Genomic DNA, 15,684 nt, shown 5'->3' on the forward strand with positions numbered 1-15,684 from the left:
GGGAGTCCCTGCCCTGAAGAACTTACAATTTAAGTGGTAAGTAGGGAGAACTTACAGAGACAGTAGGAGGGTGTTATAGTAAGGGCGTCTTATTATTATTGTAGAACCGATGTGGGAATACTACTTTACTTAAGGGGTTAATGGTCCCTAGAGGGATTACCTACAGTATAGCTACAGTGTAAAAGCCTTCCATCACATGGTGTGGAGTTGATGGGCAGAAATCTAGCCACTCTCGCCTTCTATAAGGTGCCCAGTGATGTCATTAAGTAAGGATACTAAGTAGAATAGTGACTAGTGATGTCACTATGGGGTATATATACTGGGGATGGAGCTTTCTAGTTTAGATTCCAGGAGAGAACAAGATGGGGGATCTCAATGTAAAAATGTAAGTTTTATGAGGGTTACTGTGTGTGTTAGCATCAGGACCCCCTTTGTTATGTTCCAGTTTAGGGGGAAGTGTAATTCCTAAATACTGGGGGGCCCTCTATATGGTCCTGAGGCATGTTCCACCCATAGAGGGGATGGAAAGTTACTCTATAGGAGGTTCCAACGTAAGTACCTCAGAGAATAACCCCAGAGTAGCTCTGATAGTGTGATAGGGTGGACATCTTCATGCAAGAGGGCACCCTACCAGTGGATCCTAGTGGAGGAAGGAACAGCCACATTCAGGCATGGGCTTGCTACATATAGTGACAACAAAGGGAAGAATGTCCTATTTGTGGGGCGAGGCATGCGCACCCCAAGGAAGTTTGTGTTTGTTCCTGTAAATAAAGTTGACAGAAAAGTTCCTGGGGCCTTCCATCATTTCTTCTAATGCTTACCAAACCAGCCCTGCACGAATGCCAGTACCCTGAGAAACAAGGTAAATAAGAGACGCTGAGCATCGCCTGCATATAAGCAAAACCTGAATAGACATTGGATCACTTTGGAATGGCCCTCTTCTGTTGGCCTGGGGAAAGAGGTGTTACATTGTTGTTATTATAATTATCCATCATTATTATGCTATATATTTTTTAATGTATTCTGGAAGATGAAGGCAGGATTTCAAAATTGACACATTCTTGTTTAATTAATAAAAGGCAGATAGAAGTAAAAAGATTATTGGAGGTGGTCTAGAACTACACCTATTATATAGCATGAGTTGCCACATTCTTTATACAGTATCTCCAAATAAGAAAAAAAAAAAAAAAAGAACAAAACTGGTAATTAAGTAACAAACCATAAGAACTTTATAACATCTAATAATTTTGCCCTCTGAATACAGGTGAAAACTGCGAGACCGCATCTTCTGCGGTGGAATCCTGAAAGATAGAAGGATTCTCTTGGCAATGTACTGTAAGTATCAAACAAAAACAAACGTATTTCTGTTTTTACATTAAACAACTATGTACTGTAGATTAACTTGTCGGTCCCTGCTGGCTGCACACAAAGGCGGCTGCCATTATCATGATACATTGTCCAGCTTTTACTCACCTATCAGTATGAGATTTGTGGAGTAAACACAGTACACAGGTATGAAGCATTAAGAGTAATTGGGAGAAAAGCTTATATACTAGTATGGTCAAATGTTGCATGAATGTTTGTGTTTGCTGCCATATTTTTCTCTACATTTTTATGCATCATTTAAACCACAAGGCCTTATTTTTCATACAGCTATTCAGTCAACGGAAGCATGTGAATGCAAGAAAGCGATTTAAAAAAGTTTCTTTATAACAAACTGATTTATTATACTGTACTTTCCAAAAACACAATTGCACTGCATGGCATTAAAAAGTCAGGTGGATCTATAATGTTATCACCCACCCATGTTAACCTAAATTGAGAGTTTTTATGATGGAGAAAAGAAAAACATCCGGAGAGACGCACTGGAAATGTATATTATTGTATTTTTATTTACATAGCGGCTGCCAGTGTGTACGTTGCTTTACAGAGGCAATATACAAGAAATAATAGAAAGAAGAATAATGTAAATAAGTGTAGAATAGATAATACGCTGGGCAAGCGAAGTCCCTTCCCTAAAGAGCTTACAATCTGGTGTATGAGGAGACATACAGAGACAAAAAAAGGAATACCTGGAAATGCACATTTTATAGGGTTAGGCAGCAATCCCGCCTTATTAACCCCCCTTCTTTTTGTACAGCATGGGAACTGTCCATGGTTTCCGAGATACCGGTGATGTCACTTCCTGGCTTTTGAAAGGGAAGTAAATGGCCGTCCAACAGTAGGCCGCCATCAATGATGTTGCAGCTTCCTATTGTCCTGTGGGACCTGTAACATTTGGCAGCCATTTTGTTTTTGTTTTTTTACCTGAAGGGAGATTTAAAACTGGTAACTTCATTGGTAAGTATCTCTTTTATACTGTAAAAACAAAGAAGGGCAAATAAATAAAACAAGCTGCCGGGATTGCGGCATTAGAAGGGTTCATGTCTTGTAAGCACCTTGGGGCAGGGACCTCCTTCCTATTGTCTGTTTGCCTTAACACAGGGGTGGCCATCTCCAGTCCTCAAGGGCCACCAACAGGTCAGGTTTTCATTGAGCCACCTGTGCGGAAGCAGAGACTGATTGAGCCACCTGTGCTGAAGCAGGGATATCCTGACAACCTGACCTGCTGGTGGCCCTTGAGGACTGGAGATGGCCACCCCTGCCTTAACATATATGTACTCTTTTGTCATACAATATTATTGTCCTCTCCCTCATATTGTACGGTGCTGCAGAATGTGTGAGTGCCATACAAAGAAAAGATTGTTAGAATATTATAGGACATACTTGAAAACCAGCGCTAACACTCAATGTATTTTTTTCCTGGTAAAAGATTTTATAAATAATAATGTACGTATGACGCAGTGACACTTTTGTGCGAGCTCACAGCGGTATATCTTTAGAGTGGAGCACTTGGTTAAAGACAAATACACTCGCTGTATCACACAATGGTGATCTGAAATATTGTCATTTTTGGTGGTATTCAAAAGATACTGGAAAAAAAGAACAACGTAAAGACAGATTAATTAAATGAATACGAGATGAAACAAAATGGATTGTAAAAATGAATAGTGTGTGGGGTAAAATAAAGACAATGAGTATAGTCCTTTTCTGTAATGTGCCTCTTTTTTGATGTATTCTCTTGGATTATGTATACATACAGTAGTTTGCATTGCAATTTCTATTGTACAACAAAATACTCAGCTGCAATCACTGTTAAATCATAAGTTTTTTTATTAAGATTTTTTTAAAAATAAAATTATAATTTTCAGTTGTTATTGGTTTGTTGATTAATTAGGGGCGGGAATAGTATATATTGTATGTTGAGGACATTTGTATTTAGCAGATTCCTCTTGAGGATCACGCGAAACGCGCTTTAAAAACTTTTTTTTTTAAATAACAATGTTAAATATGCAATTAGTTCTATTTTAACCCTCATCAGATTGGAACTCGACTCCTTTTTACACCTTTGAAATCATTCTTTGATGCCACCCTGGCAAAACAGGAGCTTTGAACTGTTACCAAAATTGCTTGAAGCAAAAAGTTCCTTTTGACTTAACCCTTTCATTGTTAAAAGTGACTCTAATGCATTGATCTGCAAGAAGAAAAGGGGTACAATTTTATTTTTATGTGCTAGTGGAGGGAGACACTTTTATAGCACTATATTATAGCATTCATGTGCTGTCTTAAATAACTGCTTATTTTTCAACATAGTAGAGCTGCAGGCTATATACATCAATATTCTCCGATCATCCCGAAAGAGTTCCCTGAAATATGCAGGTCATTTTAAAATCGTACCACATAAAGAAGAATTTAAAATGCACCTGAAAATGCATTTAAAAGCTCCTTACAATGCATCTGATCTCAGACGCGCTATTAGAGAGGGTTGGGGTTCCTTACAATGCATCTGATCTCAGACACGATATTAGAGAGGGTTGGGGTTCCTTACAATGCATCTGATCTCAGACACGATATTAGAGAGGGTTGGGGTTCCTTACAATGCATCTGATCTCAGACGCGCTATTAGAGAGGGTTGGGGTTCCTTACAATGCATCTGATCTCAGACACGATATTAGAGAGGGTTGGGGTTCCTTAAAATGCATCTGATCTCAGACACTTTATTAGAGAGGGTTGGGGTTCCTTAAAATGCATCTGATCTCAGGCACGCAAGTTGATAGGGTTGGGGTTCCTCGGAATTTCACAATATAGTTATAGGGTCCCTTAACAAACTAAAAAAAGTTGAAAACCACAGCTATACACACTGAGCACCAATCACACCTAATTCCCACCTGAGTATGATCTCAAAATCATAAGCAGTTAACTAAATAACATTTTCTGAGATAATTGTAGGGCTCTGTTGAGTTGGCCACAAAAGCCTCATTTATACAGTAACATGGTCACAGCTAACTCTGAACACGGGGGATGATGAAAGGACAGTATATTGTTCATGGTTAATAAACTATCACAATAACAGCCTTTATTTATTTCTTCATACTGGCCCAAAACATCACTATTTTTAGAAAATAAATCATTCAAAACAATGTGAGTTTTTTTCATAGATAAATCTGATGTAATTCTCTTTGATTGATTGGTTTTGCCCCAGTTTTGCAGCCAGGATCCTTTAGTAAATAGAGCCCCAACTGGTTGTTCTCAAGCACGAGTGAGACTAGTTCCTCACATCATGGTGATTCGGAGCACATTTTTTTTATGCCTTTACATTTCGGTGCGGAAATATAGACATATGTACATTGTAACATATTATTTTCATAAGTACACACCCCAGTAAAAAAAGTTAAATACAATATATACAACGGGAAAAAAAATCCTGGAATAAGTGTCAATAGCATGGTTGTTCTCCAGGATAATTCTGCCAACGTTTCCTTTTATGGACCGCTTCCTCTTTACACGCGTGGCGTCTAAAGTAGCCACACTGGCTGCCCGTCCTCGGAATGAACTCTCCTCGGAGTGTACAGAATAGTTCAAGTCTGCATCACTGTCATGATAACAGCCATCAAAGGCCATCGCTTGCACAGCCTCAAGGTTAAGTGTTGCTGAGGACTGAGGAAATAAAAAGTTACTGAAAGATCCGTGTGTATTATTTATGTACTGTGTCACTTTATGTACAAAATATGTGATATTACAGCAGCATTATTACATAAGAGCCTGGCCAACATGCATTATTGATCATTCATTTCTATTAGATGTTGCTGTAATATGAACAAACAGCTGTACAAACATAGTTACATTAGGATGAACTAAAACCCCATTTTAAAATATATAATTTTAAATGTACATATACTGTACAGTCTACCTGGAACTTTGCAGCTTTGTTCTGAACCTGGGCCTAGGCATTTTTGGTTTTGTACATTTTGAAAAGTGAGAAACACCGACAGCATCCAAAGTTAAGAGTTTTTTGTTTACCTCTATAAAAATAAATGGCTGACAAAATACTACAGAGGCTTTAAGGCAGGCCTGCACAACTCCAGTCCCCGAGGGCTGCAAACAGGCCAGGTTTTCAGGATATCCCTACTTAAGCACAGCTTGCTCAATTAGTGGCTCAGTCATACTGAGCCACTAATTAAGCCAGCTGTGCTTAAGAAGGCATATCCTGAAAACCTGGCCTGTTTGCAGCCCTCGGGGACTGGAGTTGCACAGGTCTGCTTTAAGGCATGGTATTCTTTTTCCTATTGATAATACTGTATATATATTTTGTGTAGGAATATATGAATATTGTGAGTACCACAAGATGGCAGCTCTCCTTTTTTTCTTTCTTTTTTCTGTACAAACATCATAGGCTTTATCTTATTCCACATTCCCATATGATAAAATACATTTAAATCCGTTGGACGATACAGTGAAGAGGGAATAGAAGCTGCTACCTGATGTCCTGCTACGTGTCCCTCAAACTCAACTGAAAATGCATAATTGCCGTACTCCCTATCTGTATGATAAAAATGTCATGGTGTATGTTAGCAACTGCACAATAAGAAGTAACATCAGAAAAAAAGAAGATATGGCCAAAACTGGATGCGTGAAATCAGAACCAACCAAAACATTAGATTCCAAAACCAAAACCCTTAACTTTTTTTCAAACCAAGAGCCAAAAATTACTTAGAACCAAAATCAGAACACCAGGCCAAGTGCCCATATGTAGGTGTTACTCGCCATAATACCTATTTCAAGAAACACCATTGTATCAGGGGGAATATATAGCTACTACCACCTCCCCATAATGCTCTTCTTGTCTCATATTTCTACTATTTATTGGCTCACCCGCCCAAGTGAAAGTAGTTGCATCATTCCTTACATTTAAATTAGGACCTGATCTGGTTCTATTGAGTTATGCTATTACATGAAGGCAGCATAGAGAATTTCTCCTCCATAAAACATGTCAAGGAGATTAAATTGGGGATTGGAAGAACATAGAGGGACGAGCCTTTTAAAAAGGAAAGGCAATGTTTTTAGGAAGGGATAGCCTCTTTATTCTTATGCTGTATGTGGTAAATACTATATACTCTGTAGCTTCTGTTTAGGCTGTTTTCCGTATATAGCATTTACACCGGTATCCTACGACAATAATGATAACTCTGAATGTTCCCAGATGATCTGTATGTACAGTTGTGTTATGCGATTTATTAGTAATGATTGTAAATGGTAACACTAGGTCACACTAAATATCCGAACCTAGAAATGGGAAAATTGCATATAGTTTGTGAATACAGCATGTTAGCTTTGTATCAACTATGGGAATGTTAAATAACATACAGTAATTGGGATAGTCTTAAAGGCTTATGCTCATCTCCAGCAAAAATAAAAATGAATGTAGACATAGCAAGACACTGTCCCAAGTGCTGCGCCCGAAAAAGAAAAGAGTCGCGGCACTGGGGGCAGTGTCTGCTGCGACCGTGCTGCTGGGGGGGTCCATGCTTCTGGATCAAACCCCCCAGCAGAGTTAGTCCGTCCGGGCCACGATCGTTGCGGTCGCGGGACTGTGAGCTGCCTCGGCAAGACAAATAGTAAGTCTGGCTACATCTGTCAATTTCTTCCCCGGGTCATTTCAATAGCTCTTGGTTCTCAACCTGAACAATAAACCAATTGTTAGTATTTACCTTCCCTCTCCTTTTGAGCTGCTTCCTTTCCTCCACAGTGGTGAGATAATTTACAGCTGCATACTCGATGACAGATAGGAAAACAAAGAGAAAACTGACCCACAAGTACACGTCCACAGCTTTAATGTAAGACACCTGAGGCATTGAGGCACTCACTCCGGTGATTATTGTTGACATTGTTAGCACAGTGGTAATACCTGTCAATAAAATGATACATGAAAACATTGTTGATAAACTAGAAGAAAAAAGTACCCTCTTCAGAACTAGACTTTATTTAGTTTTTTTTACATTAGTTGGGATGAGTTTATGTGCCATGATGGTGGACTCCCCATTATGTCCCGCTGGCGATATCATTTCTGTCCTATGCCTAAATCTGTTTCATTCTCTTCCTTTGGGGTTCACACTGTCCAGCTTTTCTACCCTCTTTCTCTGCACGTGGCAGTTATCTTCCGACCGCCTAACTCTACATAATCTATCTCCACCTTCCTCCCAGACTTTGAATCCTGGCTTTCCTTCTTTCTCTCCTCTAGCTCTCCCTTCCTTTTATTGGGGATTTAAACTATGATATTGATGATCCCTTAATCTCCTGAGCATCTCATCTTCTCTCTCTAACCTTCTCCTTTGGTTCCACTAATGGACCGATTCCTGCACCCACAAGGATGTTCACTATTTAGACCAGGTCTTTATTTCTGATTTCTCTATCTCCTCCCTTCCACTCTCTGGCTATCACCTCCTTTCAGTCACCACCTCTGATTCTTCTCACCCTCCTCCTACCTGTTCTACTCGCTTCTCTCAAGACCTTCACTCCATTGACCTCTCTGCTCTGGCATCTACCCAGAACGCTAACCTCTCCTCTCTCTCCTAACTCTGAATCTGACAACTCTTGTTACTCTATCTTCTCCTCCTCACTTGAACTATACCCATCCCCCTAACCCACGGCCTTGGCTAAATTCCCAACCACGCTTCATTTGCACTCGCACCCGCTCCTCTAAACGCCTATGAAGCAAATCTCACACTAATGCTGATTTTCTACACTATATATGTACCTCTCCTATTTTAACTCTGCTCTCTATAAAGGCAAGCAACACTACTTCTCCTCACTCATCAACACTCACACACACTCCGACTGTCTTCCTTCACTACTCAAATCTTTACTGACCACTTTAAATGCCAGTTGTATGCTATCCACAATGAGATTAATTCTGTCTCTTCCCCCTCCACTCTGTTTCTACAGTACTTAAACTTCCTTCTTCCACTCGTGACTCCTTTTCTCCTGTTACAGAGTTGGAATTTTCCAAGCTGATTTTCTCTTCTTCCTCTACCACACACTCTCTTGATCCCATTCCCTCACACCTTATTAGAACTCTTGCTTCTATCTTAGACCCCACTCTTTCCCATATTGTATATATCCCTGTGGAACTTCCTCACCCTCGGTATATACCAATCACCTTGAAGACAAACCTAAAAACTCACCTCTTAAATGAAGCATCCCAATAGCATAGACTCATGGTTACTGTCCCACACCCACAGTCACTCCAACCAAACATTGTGGCCAAGCACTGCCATCTAATGCACTTATTCCCTCACCTGCTGTCCCTATAAGGCCTCGGCCAGGGTGGCGCTGAGCGGGCGCGCTCACGCTGGCCGCAATGTGTGTGGCCAGCGTGAGCAAGCGCCTGAGCATGCGCGGCGCTTAGCTGCTTGCCAAGCAAGCAAATTTGAATTTGCCACTTGCTTGCGCCACCGTGCATGAGCGCCTGCACGCTCAGTGCCACCCTGACCACAGCCTAAGTTTTCCAACATAACACTTAGATTGTTAGCTCTCTGGGGCAGGGATTTAGTTTCCTATTGTCTGATTTTGTTTGTTGCCCTTTTGTATAATAATTCCCAGCATTGTCTATTCTGTAAAGCACTGAGTACACTGTGGGCATTATATAAATAAAGATATACATACATACATACAAAGTAAAAGGAGACGTATATAAGCAGCGGTTTGGCCACATATATATATATCCACATATATATAGGTTGGGTGGATCAGAGGTGCTGTACTGTCCCTTTACCTAGTGATACTCTTGCAGGAACAGCTCTTCTATCAATCCAAAAAGAAACCCATGACAGCATCACCATCAGCATCGCTGGGAAGTAAGACTGCAGCAGGAAAAAGAAAATGTGCCGTCTCAGGATGAAATTGATGAAAAGTCTGTTGTACCAACCTAGTACAGAAAGGAAAATGCCATTATTAGTAATAGTTGCTATTTTGACTCCTGAGAGACCATAATATTAAAGATAGTTTACGGATAATTTGCCAATGTAAATAAGCGGAGCACATGGAAAAAGTAACGTAATATACTTGGCATGTTTGCATGTATTTTATTAACGCAATTAATTAATAGATTCACCAACAACAACAAAAAAAAACGATGAACCCTGTTTACAGTACTAAGCAGTGCTATTCCACCTTACAGCCCAAGCAAGTCACTGGGCCCTTAAGGGGTCTTGTGGAATAGCACCTAATAAGCAGAGGACTAAATAAATAAGTTTTAGGCAGATATAAAGTTTTTTCCCTGGCATAACAATCAAAAGGTGTCATAGTAAATAGGGCACATTTAATGTTTTTTTTTTTTTTTTAAGAAAACAGTTTGCCCTGATTTTCACCATCAGGATGGATTTTGTGTTAAAGTAACTATCTGCACGATCAGTCAGTCATTTTCAGAACCACGGCATAAACCATCAACATAAAGCTACCCCATCATCGTTCAATCAAGACAGGAGATATGCACATACCAGTTTAGTTGGGCTTTTATCAAAACGGTTGCAAAACCATTGCTGAGGCTACATAACCAACAAGGTCTCAAAATGTCTTTTTGCAGCAGAATGAGCACTAACCTATTACCAAGTCAGTGACTATGGGGTTTATGTATTAAGGCAAATTAATTTAGTACGGCAGAGGGTAAATCTGTGGTGGCTTGGTCTGGGAAAGCGGCATAGAGACATACAGTATCAGGCTGTGGCCCCGCTGACTGCTCTCATGCTTGAGAGCGGTGACGTCACCAGCTCTCTAGCATGAGCGCCGGGTGTCCGCGCTATTTCGCAAATGCGCACAGGGGGGGGGGGGGGGGGGGCATTGCAGACAAATTGAGCGCGAGCAAACCACGTGAGCGGGGACTTGCACATAAACATTTGTGTAACTAAAAGCGGCAAGCACCGCGCGCTCAGGGCGGTCATCGCCAGCGGGGACGCAGCCTGATACATGAATTGTCACCCTCAGGCTCTCAATCTCGTCTTAAAACTAATTTGCAATGCAAAATAGATTGGCAGAGCTAATATGGTACAAATAGATACTTGATGTACACTGAGGGAAGTAAAGAAATTCAAAGATTTACTCCAAGATTTACTAAGCTCTGATAAGGGTTATCGTAGCTCAATCCATTGACAGGTAATGCTGGATCGATCTCGGATTGCTTTATACAGTATGAGCTTTGTGAGTCCCCCCACTTCTTTCAGTCACTGCTATGTGACAGCTATACCGTCAATAGTATCTGGAGGAGTACACAAAGCGCAAAAACTCCTCACAGGTAAAGATGTTTGTTCACAGGAATCAGGTCTCAGTGTAAGCAGCATATGTTAAAAAGAAAAGAGGAGAACATAAGCTGCTTATAGTGAGACCTGATTCCTGTGAACAAACATCTTTACCTCTGAGAGGAGTTTTTGCGCTTCGTGTACTCCTCCAGATGCAACCTTGAGGGATTGAGAAATTCCTCACACCAGCAGCATCTCCTCTTGGTGATATTAATTATTTTTTAATCATTTTCAACTGTTTATTATTTAATATAATTTGGGGTTGCGCTTACATTTCCTGTATCACATACCGTCAATAGTAACCTGACACTTTACCTGTACTGCTGTACAAAGCAAGTCCACTAGAAGCACTGAACTCTTCAATGAAAAACTGAGACAGTGCAATGTGTTCATCTGTTTTCAGCGATTCATTCCCACGTTTCCAGTATAACATAAGGTCTTCCTCATTATATGCATCTGGATAAGAACAAAACGGAATTTTAAATCATTTGCTACAATTTTATCAGACAAGATGTATTTTCATGTAATCAGTTTGTATTGTATTCTTGCACACACAATACAGCTCAACCCCGTTATAGCGCGGTCCGCTATAACGCGGATTGCTTATAACTCGGTTTGAGCGTGGACCCCGAATTGAAAAAAATTTTTTTTGCACACACACTGCACACACTCACTGCACACTGCATACATTCACAGCACACTGCACACACTCACAGCACACTGCACACACTCACAGCACACTGCACACACTCACAGCACACTGCATACACTCACAGCACACTGCATACACCCACAGCACACTGCACACACTCACAGCACACTGCACACACTCACAGCACACTGCACACACTCACAGCACACTGCACACACTCACAGCACTCTGCAAACACTCACAGCACACTGCACACACTCAGCACAAACTCACAGCACACTGCACACACTCACAGCACACTGCACACACTCACAGCACACTGCACACACTCACAGCACACTGCACACACACACACACACACACACACACACACACACACACACACACACACACACACACACAGAGAGAGACACACTGTCTCTTTAAGGGAGCTTGCTCTCGCAAGACGGAAGCAGAAGCAGGAAGCAGAGACAGGGAGAAGAGCTGCCAGATGCCGGGTAAGTGCTGTGTGCTGTTGCCGCTGCCCCACCAGGTCTGGGAACGCTGGGAGAGTTCTCAGCTTTCCCCCTCTGGCGGACACAGTACCACCACAAAAAAAAAAAAATAACGAAAAAAAAAAAAAAATTTTTTTTCTTTTTCGGCGGTTATTTTTTCCTGCGACCCCGTTTATAACGCGGTGGTCGCGGGTGGCCCCCGAGGAACGCGCTATAATGAGGTTAAGCTGTATAAGTTAATAAGTGACAAAATCCTTCCACTCCCCAGTGTACAGCAAATAAAAATACCAGTTATGGTGCATTTGCATGCCTCAGACAGGTCTGCAACCCTGTCTTTCCCAATTATCACTTAGCAAACAGTGCTTCCACTGCAGCAAGGGATTCTGGGTAATGACATGCAAATGAGCGCACAGTCACCTTTTACTTCATATTAATTTTAACATGGAGCCCTATAAGCATATGCCTGCCGTATTACGCAGTTTTTCAGCACAGCCTTGGTTATTGTATTCTTGTATCGTTTTAACACACTTGCTGTTGCTGAAATGTTTAATCTATTAGTTGCACAAGAGGTGTTAAAGTTTTCACCCGAGAGATCTTTTCCGTGACATTTAATATGGTCTGTATGTATGAATAGCAGTAAAATAAATATCAAATGGCCCATTCTCAACTGAAGTATAGGGGACAATAGGATTTCCACAATACCACCAAAAGACCCAGTAAAGTCATTCTTTTCTGCACCCCCTTTTTTGTTGTCAATGTAATTCTCCACTCACGGCTCTAAAAGCTAATCACAGTTTTACAGAGGTAAGATGAATAAAGTGTCATGTTATATGGTGGTGTTCCCTGATGAAGGTGCCTGTTGCACAGAAACGTTGGATGCTGTTATGACTCTTTTGAGTCATGAAATCATTTTTTGATTTATATTTTTGGTGTGCTTGACTACCTTTTTCATATGGTGGTGGAAGCATAGTCCAGATAATCTGAAAAGATAACCAACATCACAGAATGAATTGTATTCTGTGAAGAGGATGGTATTATTGCTACTGAGAATTTTCATTGCTTGTGTGTTATGTGGTGGGGTTATTCAAGTACTATGGAAGATAGTACAGTGAAATACCGAGAGTATGGGAAAAAGTAAGAATTGGCTATGAGGTATTGGACCAAATACACATATATATCATGATACAGCAAATGGCTTAATGCTTCTTTATAATATCATCAACTAGTTTAAGAAGATGTACCACCCACATCTTATATAACCACTTGTGTATGTCTGGTCTCTTTTATTTGTCTCTTCTTTACTTTGTGTCCCCAAAACTCATATCTTTCTCAGTTGGCATTATGAAACCTAGGCATTTCAGAGGTATTGGAGAAAGTTATTTAATGCAAGTCAGTCACTAATTGGACCCTCTTTTGAACCTCAATTCTTCTCTACTTCTTCATTCTTTTTTCCCCAAACCCCCTCGAGATCCTACAATCCATGGCCTCTGAATCCTCCAATCTCTGTCCTGGAATTTTGGGCTCAGAAGTTAAAACTACTATGAGTTATTCTATAACTGCAGAGTATAGACAGAAAGGTTTGAGGTCGGCCAGTAGGTTAGTAGGTCAACGAGTGCCAATTTGAAAGCAATTTTCTTTTGTGCTCTGGATTGTACTTAGCTTGACCTTTTTTTATGATGGGTAGTCACTGAATAATTAATAGCACTGGAACTTGGCATAGAGTCATGTGTGTTTTACATAATAAATATTACTCTAAATGGTCAGCGTTTCAGAAATGTACTTGGAGAGTACTGAAGGGCCAGTAGGCAGGAAAGCCCTCAACTTGTCTGCATTCACAATGATACCAATACATTATATCAATAACAATATGCAATGAATGCTGCCTCCTCGTTTTACCCACTGGGAGTGTCATATATATTGTATTTCAATTAAGCAAGAGTGATTGTTAGCAACTTTGACGTGAAAACCTACTTACAACTTTCCAGTTCAAGGGAGCAGTTCTGAGTATCCAGAGGAAATCTGCTGAAATCCATGAAGCACATAGAAGATACTGTTATCCTGCAAAGTTAAATATTTAATAAATATAAACGTCATTAATAAATAATGTTTAAATCCCTACATGGATTATGTTACAGTGGCCTTTTAATCTTTTCAATAAAAGGCATATCTTACCACCTGATCCTAATGCAGATCTATCTTAATTTAGAGGAAAGCTGGACAAACCAAAATAATTGTTTTGGATAAATAAAAGGTGGAAGGTGTGACAGCTTCCCCCAATAACTCAATAGGGCACATGCAGTAAGTGCTGGGACACGTCAAGTCAATGGGGGTTAATGCCAGAACAGGTGCACTAACCCAGGGGAGCGCAAACTGGGAGCGTGACATTGTTTTGGGGGGGAGGGGGGGAGGTTGGGGAGGGGGGGAGGTTGGGGAGGGTGGGCAGCACTTACAGAGGCCCCGAACTCTGCCCCACAACATTTGAATAAGATGCCGGGGGAGCATGCGAGACCTCTTTATGTCTCTTACCGGGGACTTCTAGTAACGCATTGACAATGCTGATTCAAATGAGTCAAATGACGCCGCGGGGTTAAATGGCAACGTGTTGCCATGGTAACGCGACATCATATAACGTCGTGACTTCAAATGACGCCACCGATGCCGGAGAGAAGGTGGGGGGCGCAAAAAAAAAGTTTGTGCACCCATGCAATAGCCCATACACACACTTGATGCGTGTGCCCCAATGTATTCTGATATAAGGCCGACTGTCAGAATTTTCATAGCATTCAGCATGGAAGTGTTGGTGTAGAATATGAAAACACATCCTACCAGAGGGAACAGTGAAGCTGACTACATCTGTACATACTCCCCACATGTGAGAATTATCGTCTTGTGGTGGAAAAACTTCTCCAATCCAGTGTAAATGGAGATGTAATATACAAATGATCGTGAAACATATTGCCTTTTTTCAATTTGCCAGTCTTGACCGGAAAAGAGTAATATGATCCAAGGAAAATGGATAGCGAACTATTTTGTTTGCAGAGATCCCTCAATTATTTGTAAGCTCGGTGCCTGCCAACTTTAAAATGATATTAGCATTGCTGGTGTTTTGATAATGAACCTGGTGTCTGTGTACACATTTACAATATTTACAGGAGTGCTATGCATTTTCAAACTGTGCAAATATGTGAATACTAAGATACATACTGCAGTCAGGTGAGACAAATATTGTTTTATTTGTTATTCATAGGCAAACCAATGGATTCACCTAGACCGAGAGTGGCCAACTCCAGTCCTCAAGGGCCACCAGCATTTCCGGTGTTAAGGATATCCCTGCTTCAGCACAGGTGGCTCAATAAGTGGCTCAGTCATATTAAGATAAAATGCACAGATAGTGACCTCCAATCCGACCTCTAACACAGATCTCAATCAGATCACAATTGTCACTAATTCAAGTTCTTGCTGCCCTGGTAACTACTTCCCATCAACCACTCCAACGCCTTTGGCTCTTGATTTCGACTTCATTTTGCTATAGCTAATTTCCTGATCAGTTGCTTTGCAATGCATTGCTGGTAATTACGACAAAGAAGGGGTTACATTGAACCATTGCTGCAATAAAAAAGGAAACGCAAGAAAAAAAAAGTAACGAGTGCATAATTAAATATAAGATTTGTTAGAACGTTATAGCATATTGTGGGCAGGACTGTTATTTATGGAGAGTCCCAGTGATTTTTCTGTGGCTATGCAGAAGAAACTTTATCTAGATGAAACCATGCATTCATACAGTTTACAGCTTCTTATTGTATCAAAGTCCAGTGTGAAATGGTGCTCAGAGTTCCTATATTCTCAGGAAAACTTTTCCAAGAGTATG

The 15,684-nt window shown here is 40.7% G+C and overlaps 1 protein-coding gene across 6 annotated transcripts in view; it reads right to left on the reverse strand.

The window, feature by feature from the left end:
- Window positions 1-3,195: 3,195 nt before the first annotated feature.
- GABRR3 (gamma-aminobutyric acid type A receptor subunit rho3) overlaps window positions 3,196-15,684 on the reverse strand; it is a 66,609-nt gene continuing 54,120 nt past the window's right edge. For 5 of the 6 annotated variants that reach the window (XM_075594052.1, XM_075594056.1, XM_075594057.1 and 2 more), the window contains 5 exons: window positions 13,792-13,874; window positions 10,986-11,126; window positions 9,152-9,304; window positions 7,089-7,285; window positions 3,196-5,037 (listed from right to left, as the gene is read on the reverse strand). In XM_075594052.1, the coding sequence (XP_075450167.1) occupies window positions 4,744-5,037; window positions 7,089-7,285; window positions 9,152-9,304; window positions 10,986-11,126; window positions 13,792-13,874 (868 nt within the window). In that variant the 3' untranslated portion in view covers window positions 3,196-4,743. The remainder of the gene's footprint in view (window positions 5,038-7,088; window positions 7,286-9,151; window positions 9,305-10,985; window positions 11,127-13,791; window positions 13,875-15,684) is intronic. The other variant, XM_075594053.1, reaches the window with a different exon arrangement.

The sequence above is a fragment of the Ascaphus truei genome, chromosome 3 (genome assembly GCF_040206685.1).
Source record: "Ascaphus truei isolate aAscTru1 chromosome 3, aAscTru1.hap1, whole genome shotgun sequence".
NCBI classification, from domain to species: Eukaryota; Metazoa; Chordata; class Amphibia; order Anura; family Ascaphidae; genus Ascaphus; species Ascaphus truei.